We start from the raw sequence: 25,091 nt of genomic DNA, 5'->3' as shown, positions 1-25,091 counted from the left end.
CAGCAAATAAACGTATATTGCTGCTAATTCGGGAACAGAGATCATTAATGTATATAATGAACAAAAGTGGGCCGATTCGCTTCCTTGTGGAACACCTGATGTCACTTTAACTACATCAGAGCTGATTCCGTCAAGAACTACTTATTGTCCACGATCATTAAGAAAGTCGCGTATCCAGTTTACCACTGTTTCGTTTAATCCGCATGACTGTAATTTGTATAAAAGTTTTTTTTGAAGTACCGTGTCGAAATCTTTCTTAAAAACTAGAAATAATGCGTCAACTTGTCTTCTCGATTCACCAGATTTTAGAGCATCGTGAAGAAAGCGCGAGCTGTGTTTCGCATGATCTACCTTCTCGGAATCCGTGCTGACAGCCATGGAAGAAGTTACGACTGTCCAAGAAAGTCATTATACTAACGACGATATGCTCAAGTATCTTGCCTATAATCGATGTTAATGATATTTGACGATAGTTGCCAGGGTCATGTTTGTTTCCCTTTTTGAATATCGGTGTAACGCTAGCAATTTTCCAGTCTAGCGGTAGAACATTGAGGAACATAAACCTCAAAGCACCTGATGACATGGGCGTTCACAGCGGGGGGCAGGAGGAGGCACCTCCCCCCCCCCCTCCGAGGCAAAAGTAAATTTAGTTCAAAAAGAAAGTTAAAATTTTCTCTGAGCTCTGGGGGGGGGGTTTATCCCCAAACCCTCCAAGCTGCTCCACTGGTTGCAAGGGTCTGAGGTAGCTTCCAACACTTCAACTTATGCCGCCAATAAAAAAAAATGTACGTTGCTCTTCATTATTTCAGTGTGGAATGATCCAAATTATATTTCAAGAATAAACGATAAAATTATGAAAAAATATTGATATCTGATTGCGCCAAACTATGTCAGACAAAGTTCACAGAGTAAAGAGTGGCGAGAAGTTGCAAGCAGCGGCGCAGCCAGGCTTGCGGAGTTTTAGGCGCAACTAATACTGGGGGTAATAGAAAACCTGCCAGGTAAGCGGAAGGTGCGAGGGCCCTCCCCTAGATTTTTTTTTGGCATTAATGGCATTTTTACGATAAATGGTTCAAAATACTGATTTTTAAGGCTTTCTGAGGGATATATCATTAATACTTAGACTATTTTACAAGTAATATTAATCCAATTAAGTAAAATGGATTTAACTTAAAAATTTCTCTGAGCCCCGGGTGGGATGTTATCCCCCAAACCCCCCTCGCTGCGCCACTGGTTGCAAGGGTCGCAGGTAGCCTCCAACCAACTGCGGAAATGTTTTCCGATACCTGTGTTCTCCAATTACCAAAAGAATGTCATTTTCATCATTGAATACCTATATTGTTACCAGCGATAGTCGCATTTTTCTGAACGGCAACCTTCTTCAAGATATTAAAAAAATCACCCAATGATACAAGAATAAGGATAATTTCTATCTCATTATCAATATTTACCAGTTTTTGCCTATTTTTACTCCAATGATGTACATTTTACGAATTTGTGAGTCCCCGTCCGTAGAAAAGACTGATGCAAAACTACGGAAACACGGAACTAGCCTTAAATAAGCTCGAATCTCGAATGTCTCTTGACCAGTGTTTGCGAATAACCAACCCCAAATTGAAGACCTAAAAGAAATCAGAATAGGAGTAGCTGACTTGCCCCCTAAGGCTTCCGCAGACCTTTCTATTAGGCAATCCCTGGAATTGTTTGATTGGCATCAAAAACTTTTTGGGCAGCTAGCCACAGTAAATTTCATGCGTAGGTTATCAGTAAGACAGAGAGATAACGATTTTTTATTGAGTTGAATCTGTGTGACTCATCCGATATACAAATTTGTAATTTTCAGGAACATTCAAATGACTTTCATGTTATCATTCAAATCACTTTCAAGATTTTCTAAGTCCAGTCAATTATTCCAGCCACGGTGGGACTATTTCACCACCGCACCGGTCCTATTCTTGTGTACCCATATGGTTACCCCTTCAAAAATATCAATACGATAAATGATTTAAAATAATAGGTAGCTCAGGACGGTATGCTAGATGACCTCGAGGCGCGATCATATCTCGTGTGCGATTGGATCAAGAGATTACGCTATAAAAGATAGGAAGGAGATAAAAAGCGTTATCAAACGACGGCCGTCAGTTCAGGCATCACCTCGTTATGGTTATTTATCTCAGTGAAACATGAATAGCCACTGCTTTTTCCTTTTCACCGAAAGCGCGGAACTGACGGTTTCTTTCAATTAATCTATTTATGAGCCATTTTTGGCATATCTCTTTTTTCCGATAATAACTGCCATTAATTTACAAGAAAAAATTTCACTAAAAATTGTTTTCTAAAACCTTCGGGATCATAGAATTGCATCATTAACAATAATTCCGACTGAACCTGCAAAATGCAATCTAAGCGTTTTTGTAGAAATCACTTTGCTACATGAAGCTGCTATTTTTTTCATTTTTGTAAATCAATATACATGAATTGCCATTAGAAAAAATTCCCCTGGACCGGGAATCGAACCACGAACCTTGGCTTTCTGGGCCACTGCGCAGACCACTAACGGGAATGCCATGGCCTGGATAGCGTAGTGGTCCGGAAAGCCAAAGGTTCACTGGTCACTGGTTCGATTCCCGGTCCAGGGGAATTTTTTACCACGGCAATTCATGTATACTACACCGCTGTTCACGCGGAAGATATCGAAATATTTCATTGTATTTCTCAATCATCTAATTTTTCGGCACAGACACAATTGATGTCGATGGATTGTAATGCGGAGCCCAATACAATAGACACATATTTACATAGGACCAAATTTCAAGCTCAAGTTCATGAAAAGAAAGATATTTTCGGAGAATGGGAAATTGACTGAGAAAATCGCAAACGCAAAAGCCATTTTACGAGGCAAATGAAATAAAATGATTTATTTCCATGATATTTATACATGTAGGCGCATATATTAAAAAAAAAAAAGTTCGACCAATGTGTTAAAATCATCACAATAATATTAAAACAGGGCAGTAAGATATCCTTGGGAAATTCTGAGGCGTACCTCACCTATCTCTTCAAAATTCTCATATTTGACGTATCATAATAACGTGCAACACTCCATCATTCCGTGCAATTCCGTCAGTGCATTTACGCGTGACTCGTAAAGGTTCACCGCTGGCTAGTCCGCGGCTATCCCTTGATTAATTCCATCAAATGCTAAAATCGCGCGATGGCCGGCTCGCAATGCTATCACACGATCCAGAATTTATACTGAATGCTGAAAAAATAAACAAAACAAAATTCATACATTCCATTTTAAAGTGAGTCACTGACAAGTACACATCATCATAGTTGACCAACAACTCACCAATGAGGCGATCGGCTGATACAACTCATGGCGGTAACTAAGGATGCCAACAAGAAGAAGAGCATTATATTAACTGAACACCAATATAGAAACAGTTTAGATGCCGATAATATTAGCAAGAATATCGAAGCACGAATTAATAATAATATATTAAACCATGGATGCAAATAATAATTCTTAGGTGAGATAACAGCGACCATAACCTGGACATATTTAGGTCACAGTAGATGAAAACGGGATATCCTTAGCGCGAGTTGTCAAGAAAGTTAGATCAAGGTGGAATAACAATGATGTTTCAATACCTGACCGGACTTGTGCGTGTCCGGCGTACTGAAGTACTTGAATTGACCCAGCATCGTTTACGTCGTAAGGTCAAACCAATGTCAAACCGAAAGGCACTGCAATCTATTCAGAAGGTACGTGCGAAGCTGACAATCGACGCGCCAAAATATGACGTAATCTTTTCCTACCGCGGTGAAATTCGGCCAACCGCCTTTACCGCCGGCAATCTGCAATATTATTGAAGGCCGCTGTTGCAATAACCTCGGTTCGTGAGGTTGAATCTTAGTGCTGGAAAGTATCATGTCCCATATAAACAAGGGTGTACCCAGGATCAAAACTAGAGGGGGGCAAGCCGTGGTCGTTTAAGTTTATAATACAGAAAAGGTTAAGAAACCAAAATTTCAAGACAATTATAACAGCAACATGTTTTATACTATGTAATATCTGTTTCCTTGAATTTAAAGAATATTTTTCAAAAATTTCGTTTTAAACCAAATTTACTTTTACTTCTATGGGTGGGGAGGGGGGGGGGAGGTGCTCCCGTCAAAACAGGTAGGTACGCCCGTGCCTATAAAAGTGGATTTGTACGTAGCATCCGAGAATGGAGTTCTCACTAATAGAACCTCCGAAATGGAGGGAGGGGAAAAGCCTAGAGGCCAGTTCCACAGAGGGCTACTTCAGGAGTGTAAACGCGGCTTCCAGTTCGATTCTGGGCGACCATGCTTCACAGATGTCTCATGATGCCCAACCGACAAAAATAGCGTACACTGCCACTATTGTTGGTATAATGAGATTTCACAGATGGTTATCCTTGTTGCGGGAAGAAGAGGAGAGGTCAATATAGGCTCGAGAATTTGGAAAGATACACTCGTTGGCGGATTTAGGGAGAAGACACGGGGACACGGCCCCCCCAGACACTTAAAAATTAGTCAAATTTTTTTACACGATTATTATAATGTTCGTTTTGTTTAGTGTATTACGGAGCCTCAATCATTTAATTTCAAATTACTAACTTTCATTCGAAAAAAACAATATTCCAATAATAATTTTTGTATCTTTTTTTTAATTTCATGTTATAGAAAGTGTTACAGTGTTCACAACCTCATACCCAAAGACAAATACCGAGTGTGTTTTTATTCCCCGACCTCCCTTGGTAAAGTGATATTTAACTCTAAGGACAAAGTACATCCTGAAGACAAAAGTGGTGTCTATGCCCGTGCAACGGTGTGTACGTCGGTCAAACGGGCCACAAGCTTAAAACTCGTGTTGATGAACACAAAAGAAGTGCTCGTTTGAAAGACTCCATTTCCCATTTTTCTGAACACCTGTCCGAATCCGGCCACAACAGTGATATTAATATTAAAATTTTACATGTACATGACAAAAGTGTAAAACTGGATATTTTAGAAATCACCAAATGCACTCTTGCATGTAACATCGAAATTTTTAATGATATGACTGTATTCAAATGTTCTAATTTTTTATCCACTGTTTTAAAATCTGACTTCTTCCTTGATAATCCTTCCTCCTCCCCTTCCCATTAACCTCGTTACCACCTGACTTTCTATCTGCCTGCCCCCCCCCCCCCCCCCCCCCAAGCTTTTATACTTTATGTTTTGGCTCTCCAATCCAACCAACAATGCTCCTCCTCATTTAGTTCCCCCCTCCTTCTCCTTCCCTCACACTATTGTTGGATAAATAAGGCTGGACGTTGTACGCTATTGCTCAGTTAGTCTTGATAATGACGGTGTAAACGTCGAAACTAGTAGACAGCTAAAATAAATTTTGTGGAATAGTACTGTGTTTTTGTTTCACCATGAATATTTCACCATGAATTATAGAAAGTCGTTCGCCTGTCAGACCCCTGTGCCCCCCCTAGAAAAAAAATCCTGGATCCGCCCTTCAATACAGTTGGGGCACTTTCCTTAGTTTACATTAACCATCTTTTCAAAAGTTCACTGCAGTTATACATAACATAACATGGAAAAAATCAATGCTATAGAAACCGTTGGTAAGGCTGGCCTCTAGCAGGCAGTAATACACTGAAAGCGAAGGCGATCTCAAGGAGTACACTGTGGTAATTTTCAAAATTCCTGTCGCTGTTTCACAACTTTTATTGATAAAATATTTTCCATTCGATTCAAGAGAGCCTCAGAGGCAAAAGGGTACGTGGGTGAATTTTCACAAGATTCAAAGGCTTGGAAGATATGTTTTTATAATTAAGGGGAAAAGATGCAGCAAGCAGAGAAGGGCTCAAGGGATTCAGAATTCTAACTACATAAATTTTTTTGGGATGCACAGTGCACTCCCTTTATTGAAACTAGATGAAATATTTTTTTGACGATGGCCTAGTAGGGGAACATTGCTGTAATTCAAGTAAAAGTATAATTACAAAAAATATGGAAACAGAGCAAATATTTTCAACTAATGAAGATATAAAATTAAAACTGGTATTTTATTTCATTTGAAAAAAATTATATCTTATTTCGGTTACCTGTTTTCTTAGTGAAGATACATCACTGACTTTTTCTGAAACCCCTACTCATTATCCCAGCATTACCTAAGTTCATAAGTGAAAATTGCAGATTAATGGAGAGAAATTTGAAACTAAAATACACTGCAATAATTAGCATTTAATGAACTCCTTAAAAAAAGATCTCTTATCAAACTGACCAGCAAAAATATCACAATATCAATTTTCCACACATAGTAATTACTAATGACAAAATTTGCCATGTGAAAACCAAATGGATACACTCCAATTACTTTTTATCTGTTCATCAATTACTCACATGAAACTATGCAGCAATTACCCTAAGGAAAGTGTAAAAAAATAATACATATCATCCATCATCTGAATTCAGAGTAAGAACTATAAATATTAAGTGCAAGTTGGAAGAAATGCAAAACTAATACATAATATTTATTTCTATTATAGCTCAAGCAATTGGAAAATGTCATGACTGGTGTTTACAGCACTGCTAAGGTGTGTCCATTTAAAAAGCCAAGCTGTGACATTACTAAGGATGGCCTACCTCTGGACCCAGGTAGGTTCCCAACAAGATAAAAATGGCTCAATAAATAAGTGGTATGATGTTTCTGTATTATTAAATATGTGATTATTTTCACAACAGCAATGGGATATCTTAAGATTTGCAAATTAACCCTTTCACTACTGTGAACATACCTGGTACGTTCACACGGTAGGCTGCTGTGAACATACTTTTTCTTCCTCCCTGCCATGCGCTCAGCACTTTCGCCAAAGCACTACGAAGGGTGGCTAATCCAGGACCCTTCCCTCGACGAGCTCACCCTCACTGGCCCCTCTCTTGCACCCTCCGAGCAGGGGGGCCTCCCTCCCCAAAAGTGACCGTTCTGACTTCATTTTGAAAATCTATCAATCAATCCGATCATCAAAAAATGATTGTTTGCATCACACTCCTGCAAATTAAGCAATCAAACATCTTTGCACTGTGCGATTAAAAATTAAGATTTTGTCAACTACACTAAAATGGCCATTTTCCCGTGGTCCGCAGCCATGTTTTTAGGAAAGTTATCAAAATCGTTATTTTTCATCGCAGAAACACGGTTCAAAGAAGTACTTGATTGTTTGATTGGCAGGTAAGCGGTGCAAACAATCATTTTTTGATGATCAGATAGATTGGTTGATTTTTGAATTGCTGTCAGAGCGGTCACTTTTTGGGAGGGAGGCCCCCCACTCGGAGGGTCCAAGAGACAGGCCAGCAAGGGTGAGCTCGTCGGGGAAAGGGTTCCGGATTAGCGACCCTTCAGAAGGTTTACCACGCCCCATCCTGGAAGTACCTGCTCCATGGCCCCAGGAATTGCATTTTAACCTTTTCGCTATGTGTGAGGTGAAGGTTTTCGAAGATTTAACAGCAGTGAAAGGGTTAAATGAAGATCGCAAGTATAGGCCTGACATAAAAGAGTCAATTTTGTTAAGGATTATTTGAAAACAATCTTACGTAACAATTACAGAGTAAATTTAAAATAAAATAATTATCTTCACCGAAATCTCCCAAGACGCCAGGGTGCCATGTTTCACCACTTTTTTGGAAATAATTTTAATACCCACCAAAAGGATTCAACAAGTACATACTAATAATACAAAGGTTATTTATTTTACAAATTAATAAATATCTTCTCCTAGATGTTTTTCCCAAGAGAACAACAATGTAACCATATTTTTTCTGTGATAGTGGCCTTATTATGAGGTAAAGACCCATTGATTATGATGAAAATTGGCACTAAAATCTCAATAGTTATAGCAAAGTGGGCACTGCTTTCCTGCACATATTGATACATTGATACTGGTGGTGCACAAGATTTCCCATCTGATAATAAGGGAAGGACACACTTGTGTTCTTCCCCTTACTTAAGAGTCCCAATCAATCCATGACCCCCTCAAACATAAAATGACGCCATTAGAATTTGCCAATTACTATTCAGTTACAACCTACCAATTAGCAACCACCGATTAATTCATTTCTCATTACTAATGATTTATTTAAACATATATTTTCACTAGCAAGTAATACCTACCTAATTCATAATAATAATAAAAAATTATACAATGGCTACATGCAAGATGTATACATATTTTTCATCACACGGCCTCCATACACTCACACATACTTTCCCACATGTCAAGGAATTTGATACACAATAGAAAATTTTGAAGACAATTCTGATAATTATCTTGATTCTGATGCTTGAAATTGCAATATTAAGGACTCTATGGTATTTCACAATTCTTTCTGAAGCACTAATAACCTTGCACCAAAAACAGGTGACTATTACTTTTCAGTAAACATCAATCCATAGCTATTAACAATGAATTTTTTTTTTCAGATTTAGAGAAGATAATGGCTTCCAGCAGGGATTATAATGAGCTTTTACATGTCTGGAAAGGATGGAGGGATGCAACAGGAGCAAAAATGAAAAATGATTATCAATCCTATGTGGAACTGAGTAACCAGGCAGCCAAACTAAATGGTAATCTACACATTTAAATGAAATATGCATCAATAAAATTGAATGATGGCAAAAATTTGTTTATATACATATCTCTAACTGAATTTCCATTTTTGATAAAAGCATAGTTATCTCTTATAGATATGAACTACAACTATTTATTACTTATGCATTATCACTTCAGTATTGCTATTTAAATTAAAAATAGAATGGTTCCAATCCTAGCAAGAGCAACAGCATTCATGAATGACAATGTATAATGCTGCGATAGCATGAAAGGGATGTTAACTTGTTCATAAGTATTATTCCACCCAAAAAATAGGTGGGGATGTCTACTATCAAGGCATCGTGATTTAAGGAATGCAGTTTTTTCTCCGCAATGCATCACATTGTAATTTTTGAGCATTACTCCTTACCCAACTTTGCAAAGGACATTACACTAGTGATTAACTGCACCATGTCATTTCCCTCCTCGGAGTACAACCCTTTTCTGTATATTGACAGGTTTTGCAGACATGGGAGAAATGTGGAGAGATGACTATGAAGATGAGAATTTGAGGGCTACAGTACAAAGGCTGTGGACTGAGTTAGAGCCACTCTATTTGAAGATACATCGATACACCCTGCGCAAGTTAAAGGCACTGTACGGTGACCAGTTGGATGACTCTGAAGGCCTGATACCAGCTCATTTACTAGGCAAGCAGAAGGATTTGCTTTTATGAACCATTAATTAATGAATTAAAAATTGATTCATATAACTTTTGGGAGTTGGGAATGCCATTGTAAAAATCTCTATCTTAGTTGAGTTATAATGGCATTTCAGCATGGAATAATTTACGATGAGTTCACTTGCATATCCATAGGTAATATGTGGGGTCAACAGTGGGACAATTTAGAGAGCATTTTGCGGCCATATCCAAATGCTTCAGCAGTAGATGTGACTAAGGCACTGAAGGAACAGGTAATACAATTCCAGATAGTAAATTCATATTTCATTTTTTATTATAATTTTTTAAACTAAGATGAGTAAGACAAGAAATCAACATCAACTCCTTGTTTTATACCCTGCAGGAATATGATATTAGAAAGATTTTTGTAACTTCAGATGAGTTCTATCAATCCCTCGGGCTTCCTTCCAGTGAAGTTTCTTATGGAAAAAATTCTGTGATTGAGAAGCCAAAAGATCGCGACATTGTCTGCCATGCTTCTGCCTGGGACTTCTGTGATCGTACTGATTTTAGGTGAGTATTACAAGCATCATCTAGAGGTAAATACCCAATTATTCCAAACATTAATTTCCAGTCAATTAAATGAAGTGTGTGGAAATAAACCTATCAGAGTATGACTAAGTGTGAATATTAGAATATGAATTCATTAAATTGAAGAAAGTTTGACCCATAACCAGACATATCCAATTTTCCTCTCTTTTTTATTTGCAATTTCCTCCTCGCATCACTTTTAAGCAAATTATATCAATTCTCACTCAATGGTTCCAGCCAATCTTTCCTTATCCTCCAAAGCCTTAAGCTAATCACAAGAAAGAATAGGCAGAGGGTCTCAGATTGGAAGTTACTGGGCAAATTTATTTATTATTTTCTTCCCTAAAGCTTCTTGATGATGGATTTGGGCTAGAGAGTATACATCCGCTACCTTTTGGCCCTTTCCCAATTAGCGGAGAATATACAGTCGTACTTAATATTTCCCTTGCTCCTCCTTCACTCAGCCTGGTTTATCACAAATAAAACTTTTGACATTATTCCTACTTCGGAAGATATTCAAAAAGCATTTCACAAGACATTAAGTTTTTTAAAGTTCTTTTACTCAACCTGGGTGCATTTCTTTTTCACAGGATTAAAATGTGTACAAGCATCAACATGGATGACTTCATAACAGTACACCATGAAATGGGCCACATTATGTACTTTATATTGTATAAGGACCAGCCATATGCCTTAAGAACTGGAGCCAACCCAGGATTTCATGAGGCAGTAGGGGACACTATTGCTCTCTCAGTGGCAACACCAAAGCATTTGCGTGCAATTGGCTTGTTGAAAGACTATGTAGATAGCCCAGAGTCAGAAGTGAACGCCTTGATGCTAACTGCTATTCAAAAGGTAAAACACTACTAAATTAAATTAGGGCCATTAATCAATGGATTAGACACAAAATTACAGAATTTTAGATAATAAATAAAAACTTAAAGTTTGTTATGGTGAAAGGCCTCCTTCAATGGCTCGCAAAACATTGGGATAAAACCTGAACTATACAGTAAGACACGGAAAATTGTATTACTTTTATCCAAATGTAAATGGTGCAACACCAAGAAGTGAGATGAGTTACATGCATGGATTTCTGTCTCCAGGCATTAGATGAATATTTTCTCGTAACGCTTGCTAAGGTATTGAACATGCCTCAAAGGTAAGAAGTATGGGTTAAAAATATTTACAGCTTAAACATATTGAATGTTATTCTTGAATCTCAACAGATAACAGTCACAGCATTGTGAATCAATGTTTGAGGAATAAATTATTAAAACTTACAATTATCCCAAAAATGTTTCAGAGTTGTTCATCAACTAGTTGCAAATACCTTTACATAAAATACTTGCACAAGGTCTCAGGGGGCCAACATCCCCTCCCCCTTCAATTTACACCTACTTCTGGTCACGATTAACACTTATATCTCTAAGCTCTAAAGAGGAGTTGGTGGAAAGTTTGAATTGGTATATAAATTAATAATGAATTTTTTAAAGTGAAAAATTTTGACCAACAAAAGCCCAAATCACCTCTCCTAATAAAATAAATTATATTGATAGAACAACAGTGTGAACACATTGAATAATTCAGTTCTTTACAGGAACAAAAAAGTAACTTTCATTGACACTTAGAAACAAAAGTAACTTTCAACTTAAATTTTATTTTTTTCCTATTTCTAATTTAATACTTTTTCAATGAGTAATTTTTTATTGTAGGTAATTAGGGGCATATTGATTTAGCTATACTGTAATTAAGCGTGGTGATTTTTCTTTTGAAATTTTTAATCACTGGATAGAAGAAATTATGCCTGCTACGTATTTCATTATATCCATCTACATATTAATATTATACAAACTATCAATTTTGATTTTAGATAGTCTTCCTTCCCTTTGCTCTTGCCCTGGACACATGGAGATGGGATGTTTTTAGTGGAAAAGTGCAGCCAAATGAATGGAATGATCACTGGTGGAAACTAAGGTATGAAGATTTCATTTTATTGAGCGATACATAATTTGTGCCTACTATAAGCCTGCACATACCTAAACATCTTAATCATAAAAGAGATAGCGAAAATGCAATGATAATGCTACTTTTGTTTGAAGGTGGAAAATAATACATATTTTGGAGATGAAGCAAATTATTGCATGTTCTTACTTTATAAAGTGACAATTACAGTACGTAGCTAATGTAATTAGAAATAATACTTAAGTTTACACATTTCACACTAATTCTGGATTTTTACTGATTGTGGTATCGAGGATCTTTATGGTGAATGGCATCTAATGTCTAAACCAGGGTCAGTACAAATGTTTGTAGTAGTTTGGAAAGTCAATTTTCACATTTTCAATTTCATGGTTTGATCAAGTTACATTCCAAATGCTAAATACTATAGTTATTAGCTAAATAGATAAAGTATTTTTGTGAATGAGTATCTGAAATTACATACATACATACATTAATCCGTAAAAGTTATAGTTCTTGGTAAATAAAAAAATCTGCTTTGATTTCAGGAAAGAACTGCAGAGACTGAAAGCTCCTGTATCCCGAAGTACTGATGACTTTGACCCTGGTTCAAAATTCCATGTACCAGCTAACTCTCAGTATATAGCGTGAGTGAAAAAAAACCAAAATATTCTCCATAAATGGCTCTCAAATTATTTAGTCTTCACCAGTTGTCACTTTGAAAATAGTTTCAAGGAAAATAAAAAAAATTGCTGATTAAAGAATTTATCTAGTATTTTGGCTTGAATTTGCATGAATAATACATCTCTAATATTTCCCAGAAAGCAATACTATCTATTAAAACTATAACAAATACAAAATATGCAGACGAGTAATGAAAAGCGTTGTTTCCCTGTCCTTGCCTATCCCAACTCTACCCATGTTACTGTGTGACAGACAAGAGAAGCCCGAAAAGATAAATTTTTGAACACGATGACCTAATTCCATCTTTATTAACAGGTACTTCGTGGCTCATGTACTACAATTCCAATTCCATAAAGCTTTGTGCATTGCTGCTGGAGAGTACGACCCCACAGGAAATCAGCCCTTACATAAGTGTGACATCTATAAATCTACTGCTGCTGGTGAACTAATGAAGTAAGTTTTTCATGATTTTTGAAGACCTTAAAAAATAAAATTCTCTTATCCTTAAACTATTGGATAAAAATATTCCTTTTATATAAAACCTTCGGCATTATAGCTTATTGATGAGGAGGAGGACCAGCCTAATTCAACCACACTTTCAATGAGGTGGCTTAGTAAAGAACTTGCTTTGCACATTTGGGGGGTCTGCAACTACTAGAAAGATATGCACTGGCCTTACTAGACGAAGAGTCTTTCTCAAAACCTCCCCTACAATGACTATCCACAGGAAAGCTCTTCTGGTACACCAAAGTACATAGTTGTCTTTGCTACCCAAACTAGGGAGCTGAGCTCACCACATTGTGTGGCTCTTCAGGATCTTCTCTTGTATGCTGCCTACAAGCATTTTTTCAGAACAATATGCATGTCAATTATCCACCGTGGACAAGGTTTAATTGAAAAATTTGAAAGGCTTTAGCTAAAACTAATGCAACCTCACAAATGAAAAAACAAGTGCTAACAGGCTTCAAGTTTAATTCACTACTGTGACAAAACTTCCTGTCACTTACACTTATCAGAGTACCTTTTTTCCCATTTTTTCTACCTTGTACAATTACCTCTCATATAAATGTACATTCCGAGGATGATTCACACTAAATTTTTAAGTAGTAGCAACCCAAATTCATGTATGAAAGAACAGAGAACTATGAATAGAAGAACTAACAGCAGCATTCCTGAATGTTAATCAGAACAACATCTGGGCATGCTTTTGCCCAACTTCCTGTTGAATTTGGCATGGGTAGGAATGTTCCAACCTCAATAAAATTTGCATGAGCATATTTTCATAGTAACAAAATTTGAGGGTGGGGTTAAGAGCTCAAAACCTGTTGAGGGACACCCTAGAGTACATAATATGTAATATTTACCTGAGCAGTTGCACAAGCTCCTGAAGCATATCACTTTGAGAAACCTATTACAATGATTTATCATTTCACTTTCTACAGGGGTGGTCTTTCTCTGGGGGCAGCCAAGCACTGGAGTGACGTACTGGAAATAATGACAACCGAACGACAACTATCAAGCTCTGCAATATTGGAATACTTCAAACCATTATCTGATTTCTTGGATTCAGAAGAAGCAAAACTGTCCCAAGGCGTCAAAAAGCAAGATTTGCCAGTCAATTCCGGAGTTGAGAGGGAGTCACAGGCTCAGCCACTATCGAAGGATGACACAACAGAGGGAAAGCCTCCAACTGACAGCACAATACCCATTGCAGTGGGATCTGTGCTGGCTGTTTTTGTGATTGTAGTGATCGTGGCATTTGTGATTGGAAGAAGGCGTAGGTCTGCCGCTGCAGGGGGGATTTAAGTTATTGGGATTAATTAGCCACCTTAATTTCTTTTGGCCAGGTTTGATAAAAAAAATTCCATGAAACCTGACCTTAAAAATTTCAAGCCCAACAAACTACCACTTCATTTCACTACATAAGTATAGCTGTAAAAACCTAATGTACACATTGACAATACAATATCTGTGGCTGTGATTAGTTAAATTCTTAAATGTGAGCATAACCTCCAAGAAGAATGTGCAACAAAAATTCTTAGTGATCAAAGGCACATATGATTTAAAATGTAATTCTCATCAATTCATTAAAAATTGTCTTTTTAAAAAAGTAAAGTTTTATTTAATATAAAGATAAAATTCAACAATGTTTTCCCAACAATCTCCAAGTTAAAACAAGAGACATACAGGTATATTACCTGCTATAGTTATTGGTAGTAAATTATCTCTCATCCTCCATTTAGTAACAAGTCAGGAAGGTTGACAACATTTAGCTTTTGGTCAAGGGACACTGAAGGCCTGGGAGTAACCTGGTAAGTAAAAAAAATAACTTTTTTAGTGACTGTGATATTGCAATTAAAATACAATCATGCATAAAAACAACAAAAATCATTTTACATCCAATGACTTCATTACCATTAAATTCATCTAAATTCAAATTTATGAGACTCAGATCAAATTATGTACTTGCACTTGTTAACTGTTCCCACCAAATGGTGTAACCATGATGGTAAAAGTATGTATGAAATAACTTCAAACAAAAAAACCAATAGAAACATTGCATACAAAACATATCATAAAAACTCTCCCTGAGTCCAATTTGACCCCTTCAAAAGTTAACTTGTTCCATGCTCATGACGTAACGTCTACGTCATGGTAGACACTACCAAGTGACTGATGACATAAGGTTTACATCATGATTCCTTTTTGCATTATATTCCACCCTGAGTGCCATCCACCGGTGTGAGGGTATGAGAGAGAGCTAGCCACCACTCTTCGCCTCTTTACTGTGCGGAAAGCTCCGAAAAAAAATTTTTCCAAATTTTTTCTGTTTTTCTATTTTACCCAGTTTTGCTCTGCAAGGACGCCTTTCGCAATGGGTTTTTACAACCTATTTCATCATTACTTCCATTTTGTAACGCGGAAAACTGTAATATCTCCCCTAAATTGTTCTTATACCTCTTTTGCAAATGTTCAAAGCGAAATTAAAAAAAGATACTTTTGCAGTTGACGAGGAGAAGTAAGATACTTTACTACAAGATATTTTAACTTTCTTCATGACTTTTCACACAATATTTAACATGTATTTATTTAATAGGTTTTATGAGGAGAAATAGAAATATTTTTCCCTTGTTATTTTTATTTTTACTGGTAATTAACAAAAATATGACTTGCATTGCTTCAGGAGACAGAAGTCGCATGATAGATTCATGTCAATCCTCCAAGCTGTTTATTTCAGCGAGAACCCATCTAGGTACTCTCTGACTGTAACACCCTTCTAATGGACTGATTATTCAAAATTTGGCCCCATATAGATGTATTCAATGAAGCAATGGACAAAGTAGTGACCCCCCTCACTACGGAGTATGGAAGAGTCTATGGTTCCATGGAAAGCTAGACTGGGATTTAGTGAATATAAAAGGGGAAAGCGTCAAAGGTACGCAATAAAGTTGTACATGCAGACGGAAGTAAAGGGTTTGGCACTGCAGGTCTTCAAAATCAGAAGTGTCTGGAAAAGGGCATTTGGAGAAGATGGGAGAAAAATTGACGGAGAACAATTTTGATTGCAGCCAATCCTTTTATATGGACAACTTTTATAAAAGTGTAGCCACTTCTAGATTCCATCCAAACGGGAAAACTTATGTGAGGGGGCCACTAAGGCAAACACTCCTGTTGTGCACAACCAGGAATTAAAGAAAGGTGAGGTGGTGGAGGCCTTTTGTGAGGATGAAATCTGTAACCTAAGTCGGAAGGATAAGAGGGAGGTGCGGATGATCAGCACTGAATTCAGTGCAAAAACTTATTAAATCCACGAAAAGATGAGGGAGAACGCCAAGAAAGCCACAAGCGGAGGTTGAATACAACAATTACATGAGTGGTATCAATCAATGGGATCAAATGATGTCATACTTTCCCAGTGAAAGGAAATCCATCAAAAGGTACACAAATTTATAATCCACCAACTGAACTTTATTATTTTATTTACGTACTTACTTTTACTGAACCCTAATTTTTTATTTGCAGAAAATTTTTGGAAAACTCCTCCCATCGACTTTCAAATTCAAATTGTAGAATCTCTCATGACAATATCTAAACCTTCGACCCCTTTAAGGAGACAGTCATCATAGCCCGCCTCAATCAAAACTAAGAGCTTATCAGGAATTTTCCCCGATTATATGACAAACACAAAAGACAGAAAAGACGAAAACAGAAGAAGCGTAGGGGGTGTTTCAAGAAGAATGTCTGCCAGGACACTTCATATTACTGCCCCATCTGCCTGGCTGAGCTTCGATTGTGTCTTCAGTGTTTTCAGGGGTATCATAAGAATTTGTTATGCTGAAAATTATTTACACAGCTGGACAAAATTGTTTTTTTTTAATGCATATCTTTTATTTTCTAAGTAAATTTGTTTATATAAAAAATTATATTTTTTATGTACAGCAATTATTAAATGTAAAATTCTTCTTCATATGCTAGTCAATTTCTGATTTGTAAAACAATACGTTTCAATACAATAATTCTTCGTTTATACAAATTTTCCTTTGTATTTATAAACCTGTGTGTGTCATTGTAAAATCTTTTCCAGAAAATATCATAAGGTTCAGTCGCATTTTCCATCACAAGAAACAACACTTTTGCAGGAAATATTGGTAATATTCACAATAGTTACATTAGTGCGATTAAAGATTTAAAATCGTATTTAAACATATCATTTCCAGATTAAAAAATTAATAATAGTTGCATTACTATTTTCATTAGAGTTTTCCAGAAAGTGATAACTTCTGAACGAGATTTCGCTGCAGTACTGACAAAGAGCAAAGAAATATCGGAAACATATAAGTGTGTTGCGGAAAGGTATCACAAGTTTGACAGGATACTTAGAACATTTTAATTTCAAATTTTTAACAAATTAAGGGTTACTTATGGAAAAAAAGATTGAAAACATTTACCTAGTATCACAACTCATAAGATCACTCCGGTAAAATAATAATAAAAAAATACAAATTTTTGCCAAAATATCAGCCACAGAGCATTTTCTCTAAAAATCGGTAAGCACAGATTGTGTTAATTTTAGCCCAGTATTGCCTGAGGTGAGAATTTCCTTTAATTAACAGTGATTTTCTAATATTTTAAAATGTATGCATCATTATTTGAGTCATTAGGTTTACATTTTATTATTATAACAAAAGTGATTATTGAGATACACAGTTTGATACCACACAGTGGCATGTTTGAGAGTTCATCCTCCCATCAAGGGCCTTCTGTACGCATACTTCTGAATGTAATGGCCTCAACAGCTCTGTATCTGAAACTACTTGACTCGACACAAAATTCATAATGGTATTCGAAGCACTGAGTCGAGTACTAATTACTCAACTCGAGTCGAATCTTTGAGTACTCGCACATCCCTACACACAAGATAAACCTTTGTTGCACGGTAATTAGAGTTTTTATCTACTTTAAGAAAAGGTATGTGGTTATAAGAGTGTAGATGTCCAAAACATGGGCTCTGAGAGTGCTCCATATCCATCCAACAGTGGAAAACTTTGGTGTTCTTCATTATGGAAGGAATTTTCACTGTTTTTTCCCATTAATTTTCATTTCACAACTAATTGTTGAGTAAACAAGCACTTCATTTGTCTCTGTGGTATATTTGGACAATCATGAAATTCCCATGAGTAGTTTTGGCAGAAAATAAATTCCCTCATCTCCTCGATACTACTTAGGGAAATAGCATAAAAACAAAGATGAGTCTTATGGGATGTATAGTCTCTATACAGATGGCTTTAGAGCAACTTTAAAGTGCCATTTAACCATAAAAATAATAACATACATACATATCTGTTAATTTGGTATGAAAGGTTACATATTGCAATAGGTAAAACTTCGAATTTTACAAAAGACTTGTTTTATGATCGCCCAAAATACACACAATTCTAAAGGCAACATACAATTTGAAGTATGCATGACATTTCTTTACATACCAGATCCGCTTTGTCATCAAATGATCCTTTCAAAAATTGTACTCGTTCATCCTTGACACAAATTTTATAATGAGTGCAGTCTTCCAATAAATGCTCTCTGCTGCAATAGTGAAGTATTCTCTGCAAATCATCACATGGAAAGCTAAGATTTTTGTTGCTATATGAAATGCTCATTATCTTCAAAGCTTTTCTGAAAATAATAGGACGGTAAGGATAAGAAATATATTGATAGATTGAGATTGCACCAACTTAAAAGGTAAATGATTAAATAATTTATACCTACCTCCTTACCACAGGGATGTGTAAAGTAGCAGCACAGGATAAAAGTAAAGGAAGCTCCTTCAGCAAATTTAACACCCGAACATAATTTCCTTGCCAAAATGCCAAACTCATTTCCAGGGCTGTTTCAAAATCTCTCATCCTCAAAAAAAAAAAAAAAAATTGGGAAATAAATAAATGAGAGGTCATTTCATTTTAATAGCTTTGAATTTTACAAGTACACACATAGAGTAGTAGGAGTAGAGTTAGGATACATGTGCAACTAAATGAAATACATACATAATTGGATATCACAGCTGAGAAAAAAATTGCTGGTGCTGATGACGTGCACCAGCTGAAAGAAAACTGTAATTCAACAGATAAAGTTCACTGGCAAATAATGACCAAGGTTTAGTGCAAAGAAACTTATCGCTGTCGAAAACATTAAATAGCAATACCCATGTTTTATGATTTTTTGTGCAGCCTCTTCCCATCATTAGCCCTTATAATTGGGAATTTACTGTACATCTGCATCTACACATTACCCTGCAAGCTTACCAGCCTAAAAAGGCCTGTGACAGGAAGCGTCAGGACACCAACCATTTACATATGAAAAGCAAATGCTCAAAAAAATTATGCCTAACATTTATTAAACTCCTTTATGATTTGGGAGAAAATCGAATTCCCATATCTACCTGTTCGGCAACATATCTCTCTTAATGCATCACTTCTGTCGGACCTCATAGTGAGGTTTTAAGATGATGTCCTTTGTATTGCTCTTAAAGATATCTATTCTCAATCGTTCAAGCAATGTAAGCCTAGCACCTTGCCTCCGAATCTCTGGCAGCTCCCAGCTGTATTTTCTTAATGGGTAATTAATTTGATTACTGCAGTCTGTACGCCCGTAGCTTTTTTTGGCATGTTGCACAGCTTTCCTTTGTATTTTATTCAGTTCACGGACTAGGTCTTTCTGCACCAGATCCCATATGCTCGTTGCATATTCAAAGTGTAGTTGGACGAGTGCAATATAGCACATTTCTTTTACTTTCTCATCCGAAAATCTTCCCACAACATGCTTCACGAATCTTAACTTCTTCAGAGCTCTGCCACGAATATTCCTTATATGTGTTCCCCACGATAGGTTCAAAGTTATCGTAACTCCCAGGCACTTCACGCCATCTGTTGCCTTTCTGTTAATACCATCCACAGCATAAACATGATTATTGTTGGACGAACTCTGCAAGAATGTACTGCCGTGTATTTGCTCAGATTAAGTTCGTGTCCCAACTCTTGGCTCCACAAATGAACGTAGTTTAAATCCAATGACAGAATTTGGAAGTCAGAGTGATCACTAATTTTGCGATCGATGACAGCAACTTCAGCAAATAAATTTATTTTATAGCTACATGCGTAGAGAAGGAAAATCTGAGAGCTACAGATTAAAAATAGGGGAGCATGTAAGTAATCTATGAATGTGGAGGAGAGGGTCAAATCAAACAAGGACAGAGTAACAAACATACTTTGACTGTATATAGACTGGACACAGAACTAAAAAAAGGTAAACTTAACTTACCTGGAGTGGGCTTTTCTCTCTATTCCCCTGACAATTGCTTCAGGGTCACCAAGGTTGATCAACAAGTATAATGCTTCAAATTCAGGGAAAAAACATGTTTCGTCCTCCTTCATCATATGTTGCTCATCACAGAGACGGAGAGTCTTTTTTAAACTCTCTTGAAGGTGCTTGAAATTAATTACAGGGTCATATCTGTATTTTGGCTCACAGGAGAGTCTATACTAGAAAATTAACAAGTTAAGTGTCCACAAAGTGAAGATGGTACATGAATTTCAGTAAGCCAAAGTCATAGTTCTCACCTGTAACTGGAATACACCAGAAACCTGACTATACTCTGATATAGATAAATTCCTTCCCAGTTATCGATACCCTGAATGACAGCATCTTGATTCACCGCACGTACACGATCAAATATAAAATCATACACAGGAACCCAATCTTCAGATCGACGAAATTTTACACTTAAAAAGAAACAGTTAACAATTTCAGTTCAAAATACAAATTAATGTATGGCTAGCAAATCAATTCATTAACCCTCATACAGATTCTCTGCACTGCTTATGGTTTTTAAAACCCTATTTAAACTACTACATATCTAAATTACTCTCTTCCCAGCTACATATCAGCAGTTTTCTTGTACTCCAAGTCAACAGTTATATTTACTCATTCATAAAATGCATGAAGGGTTAATATCTTTCTTCTTCAACTTCCCATTTTAAATTTCCCTGATTTTCAATCAGAATTTTAAGTTTCCTGACTTAATGTTTTAATTGGCAGAGCAGTTATAAATAGAGGTTAAATGCAGAAATGTAGCAAATAACATTGTGATTTTAAATTAAAGAAAAAGGTTTAAGCTATGACAAAGATATTGTCCTGGCTAGAGGGGGCATCTGCCCCCCTAGAAGCAAAAGTAAATTTAGTTGAAAACGAATGTTTTGAACAAATTTTCTTTAAATCCAAGAAAAGTGATATTAGTATAATACATGTAATTAAAATAAAACTTTTTTTTCGAGCAAATAATTTCAAAACTAATACAGTGCTTGATTTTCTTGAAATTTTGGCATACTTAACCTTTTCTGTGTTACAACTTTAACGACCGTGGCTTGCCCCCCTCCAGTTTTGATCCTGGGTATGCCCTTATTCACCACTATGATAGATCAGGGGGATGCCATAAATCTAAAAGAAATCTAGTCCGGCCATTGATCTAATGGCCAGATTACTAAATGAAGAAACAAGAAGAGAATCCCATTAGAAACTTGAGAGGTTAGGAACAGTTAACCTAAATGAAGCCACTGCCCTGTCATCACATATATTGCTTCTTCAACTCTGCTTTGCTTGTAGAGAACCATGTCACAATGCCAGAGACTGTCTGTCTTATGAAACCAAATATAAGGATAAAAGAGAGCATCATAAGGAGGAAAATTCCCACTAAAACCAAATAGAAAATAAGAATAACAATAGTTAAAAGACTGCATGGGCAGCAGAGCATGATTCAAATACTGGTTCACCCAAAGACAGCCACAGTAATTTTGAAGAAATACCAAATAAAGTTTCTGGAAGTGATGCTTACGTCTCAACTAACATTTGGAGCACTAAGGCACTCATCGTCCAAATATTTGATTAAGGAGGGGAAAATTAAAAGTACACTGATAGAAGAGTAAGTGGTTACCTGACACCAAAATTATCATGGAAGTGCAAAATTTAAAAGTAGGGCCAAATTGAAGGAGACAGGAAAAGGAAGCATGACTCCAAGGTTACGCATAGACTCTGGAGATTTCCAAATAATGCAGAAGAAAGTGTACCTCATTCCAGATCTAGACAATACTTTCATCTCAGTAAGAACACTGGAGACAAAGGGATTCAAGCTTGTAACTGTGAAATGGAATGAAAAATGTTGTTCATGGAAAGGAAATGTTTACATACGACACGGTCTCCGGCGTTACTTTGTGGAACTGCTTCATCATAAAATAAAAATACTTTGTTCTATTCCACACTTAAAAAAAAATAGTATGACCCCGAGCATGATATGCAGAAACCCGGGTCATACTCTTTAAAATAAAGTGTGGAATTGAACAAAGTATTTTTATTTAATGAGGAAATGTTTACAAGAAGTTTCTAGAACACACACACACACCAAAAATGTGTGAGGCATGAGAATTCTACATCATACAATTAATTTCATGAGATGAAATATGATTATGAATTGCTTGAGGGTCATGTTAGCTGCAAAATCATTGGAGGGCCTAAATTTAAAAGAGAAGATGACTGCCACCAAGAGTATAGAAACCAAATGGTAGCATAACACATTTGGGCATCTGAAAAACTTGCCTTAAGTATGTAGAGTACACTTTCTCCGAATGTTAAATGTGTTCAGAAGGAAAATTAAAGAAGAAACCACTTCAACAAAGTGAGTCATAAGCTGTGGCAGCTTGGGACTGATTCATTATTTACCTTGACGGTACTGTTACCTGTAGAATCTCTTGGCGAATCAAAATACATACATAATTACATTTCTGGATAATACTCACAATATACAGAGGCAATTCCAATCAATAGGAAGAGAGAGAAACTGACATCGAATTACCCCCTTTGCCCAACGATGTTTTCAATACACTCTGAAAGGGCCCAGATATCTCCGGCCAGCCCCCCCCCCCCCCCCATTTCGAAGTCCTGACTTCGCTACTGATTGAATGTACATGCACACTTGTTATTACTCCACAAATAACATATTCATACAGTAAACGCTAGGTCTTAGATAGTGGGGAAAACCTTTTTAATACCCAAAATGATGTAGCTAGTTTCCATTAATATTGCTTGTAAAATTTGTGACCAACTCATGAGAACAGTTGGTGTTGTCTAATTGAAAGGGGTCACCTCCCTAGACATCTGCACAAGCATCTCAGTTTGTGAGACTGTTCCACTCCTTTAGAGATCTTTGACTGAAAAACAGCTGGCCTGTTTCAATATTTCTTGCACAGAAAACCAGCTGATATGGACCTTTACCTAGCACAAACTTCCACTAAGAAAAATACCTGAAATCTTAAAATTACCCTCCGAACCAATGCGAATCTTGAGATCATGCTAACTCAAACAATTGACCCGAATTCAAAGTGATTCCAAGCCAAAAGTGGAATTTATGTTGAATTCTGATATCCCTGGATGTAATTGTTTTATGTGGGGCAAAACCAGTAGAAAAATAAGGTTAACCTTGGTTTGCCCAACTTAAAACTAAAAGTAACTACCTACTTAATCTGAATATTTTAATCCTTTTTTTAAATTGTAACAACAATGTACATTTGTCTATTAGAAAATGATCATTTCTCTGATTTTACCCCGAAAATTTTATATGAATGTGACTAAGGGAAGAAAATGAATTTAATAGAGAACTTTGAAATTTTATCAAATCTGAAGGTATATAAGAATGACTTGTTAAATGACCTATTCCCTTCTAACTCCTCGCCTTTCTACTCGGTACCGATCCCCCACCACCTCAATTATAGTACGATTTGCTGACTATGACCCAACTGCTGTTTGTCCGTTCACTTACCTTTCTTGACCTTCCTCCCTCCCAATTGTCATAGCTTCCTAATCACCCACTCACCGCCGTCTCCCCCTCCCCCCTTTTCATTGATTGTGATACCCTTCATAAGTATACATATATACCCAAGGAAGTTGTAAATAACCTCCTTGTACATACCGCACTGCAGTCTGTGTATTTGTTCAACTCTTGATAATGACCTGATTCGGTCGAAACATGTACAGTATTTTAATATATATTGTGTGGAATACAACAACGTTTACTTTTTAATTCATCATACCTGTTAAATTGTGCATGAGAGAACAAGAACCTTGCTTACAGTCAAATGAAGACATTAACGCTAATTATCATGCCAGTTGAATGTGAAATCCATGACGAAGTAGCATGACTAAAGAAGAGAGTTTGAAATTAAAATCCGTTACATAGTACAAACATTGCCCGAAAAACAACATAGATGACAGGACAAAAATGGTACAAACAAATCTGAACAAATTCAACGTTCCAACCGCAGTAGGGAATCTATACGAGGTTAAAATTAGTAGCATATAACAAGAAATACCAAAACAATAAAGGTTATTTACTGCGAAAATAGGAATTCTAGTGTTTTCTTCAGTACAGGTAACGGCCTAAGGTCATGGGGCGACGAAGTTCTTCTGCCAGCTGCAGAACGACTGAAGACCTTAACAGTTCTTGTTGGGTCAGCCAAAGGTTTTTCCAATCCTTGAGTTCCCTGCAAAATTTCTAGCGGGTGCAAAAGCTTTTCTCTTTCACGCCTTACATGTAAAGGAAGATAAATATATAAGATTGCGTGCATAACACTTTTGAACCATTTCGTTTTATTGATCCGTCCTCACTTACATTCTTCGCTCACTCTCCGGGCACATATCCTGGCATGTCCCTTTTATGAATGCTTTAAGATTCTGAGTATCCATTCTATACGCAACTCGAAATGAATTGAACAAATTCGTTCGTCACAAGGAAAACATTTTGTTGATTTAAGAAGCGCTGAACCCTAAGGTTCAATGCAGACAGTATTATGTAGACGCCATGGATAAGTCATTCATGATTGCATAAAATCAATGCACCAAAATTTCATTAATTCCGTGCTTTACACGAATACAGATCAGTGATATGTTAGTAAACAGCTAAAACAGCTGCAACATTTTCGGCCGCATCGCCGCATCTTCGACTTCGAGCGATGTCAACAATA

At 36.6% G+C, this 25,091-nt stretch overlaps 2 protein-coding genes across 2 annotated transcripts in view; one reads left to right on the top strand and one right to left on the bottom strand.

Annotated features, from left to right (window-relative positions):
• LOC124158588 (angiotensin-converting enzyme-like) overlaps positions 1-14,630 on the top strand; it is a 24,453-nt gene extending 9,823 nt beyond the window's left edge. The window contains exons 2-11 of the mRNA XM_046533750.1: positions 6,573-6,681; positions 8,504-8,647; positions 9,131-9,322; positions 9,490-9,587; positions 9,698-9,867; positions 10,476-10,740; positions 11,756-11,859; positions 12,393-12,491; positions 12,844-12,981; positions 13,971-14,630. Of these exons, the coding sequence (XP_046389706.1) occupies positions 6,573-6,681; positions 8,504-8,647; positions 9,131-9,322; positions 9,490-9,587; positions 9,698-9,867; positions 10,476-10,740; positions 11,756-11,859; positions 12,393-12,491; positions 12,844-12,981; positions 13,971-14,334 (1,683 nt within the window). The 3' untranslated portion in view covers positions 14,335-14,630. The remainder of the gene's footprint in view (positions 1-6,572; positions 6,682-8,503; positions 8,648-9,130; positions 9,323-9,489; positions 9,588-9,697; positions 9,868-10,475; positions 10,741-11,755; positions 11,860-12,392; positions 12,492-12,843; positions 12,982-13,970) is intronic.
• LOC124158598 (SAC3 domain-containing protein 1) lies at positions 14,276-25,074 on the bottom strand. The gene is made up of 7 exons (XM_046533762.1): positions 24,740-25,074; positions 24,463-24,654; positions 20,643-20,804; positions 20,344-20,559; positions 18,796-18,933; positions 18,513-18,702; positions 14,276-14,837 (listed from the first exon to the last, which is right to left on the bottom strand). The coding sequence occupies exons 1-7, from the start codon at positions 24,811-24,813 to the stop codon at positions 14,757-14,759; spliced, it is 1,053 nt and encodes a 350-aa protein (XP_046389718.1). The 5' UTR covers positions 24,814-25,074; the 3' UTR covers positions 14,276-14,756.
• Positions 25,075-25,091: the final 17 nt, after the last annotated feature.

Source organism: Ischnura elegans, chromosome 1 (assembly GCF_921293095.1).
Source record: "Ischnura elegans chromosome 1, ioIscEleg1.1, whole genome shotgun sequence".
Taxonomy (NCBI): domain Eukaryota; kingdom Metazoa; phylum Arthropoda; class Insecta; order Odonata; family Coenagrionidae; genus Ischnura; species Ischnura elegans.
This window is presented reverse-complemented; position numbering and strand designations above follow the sequence as displayed.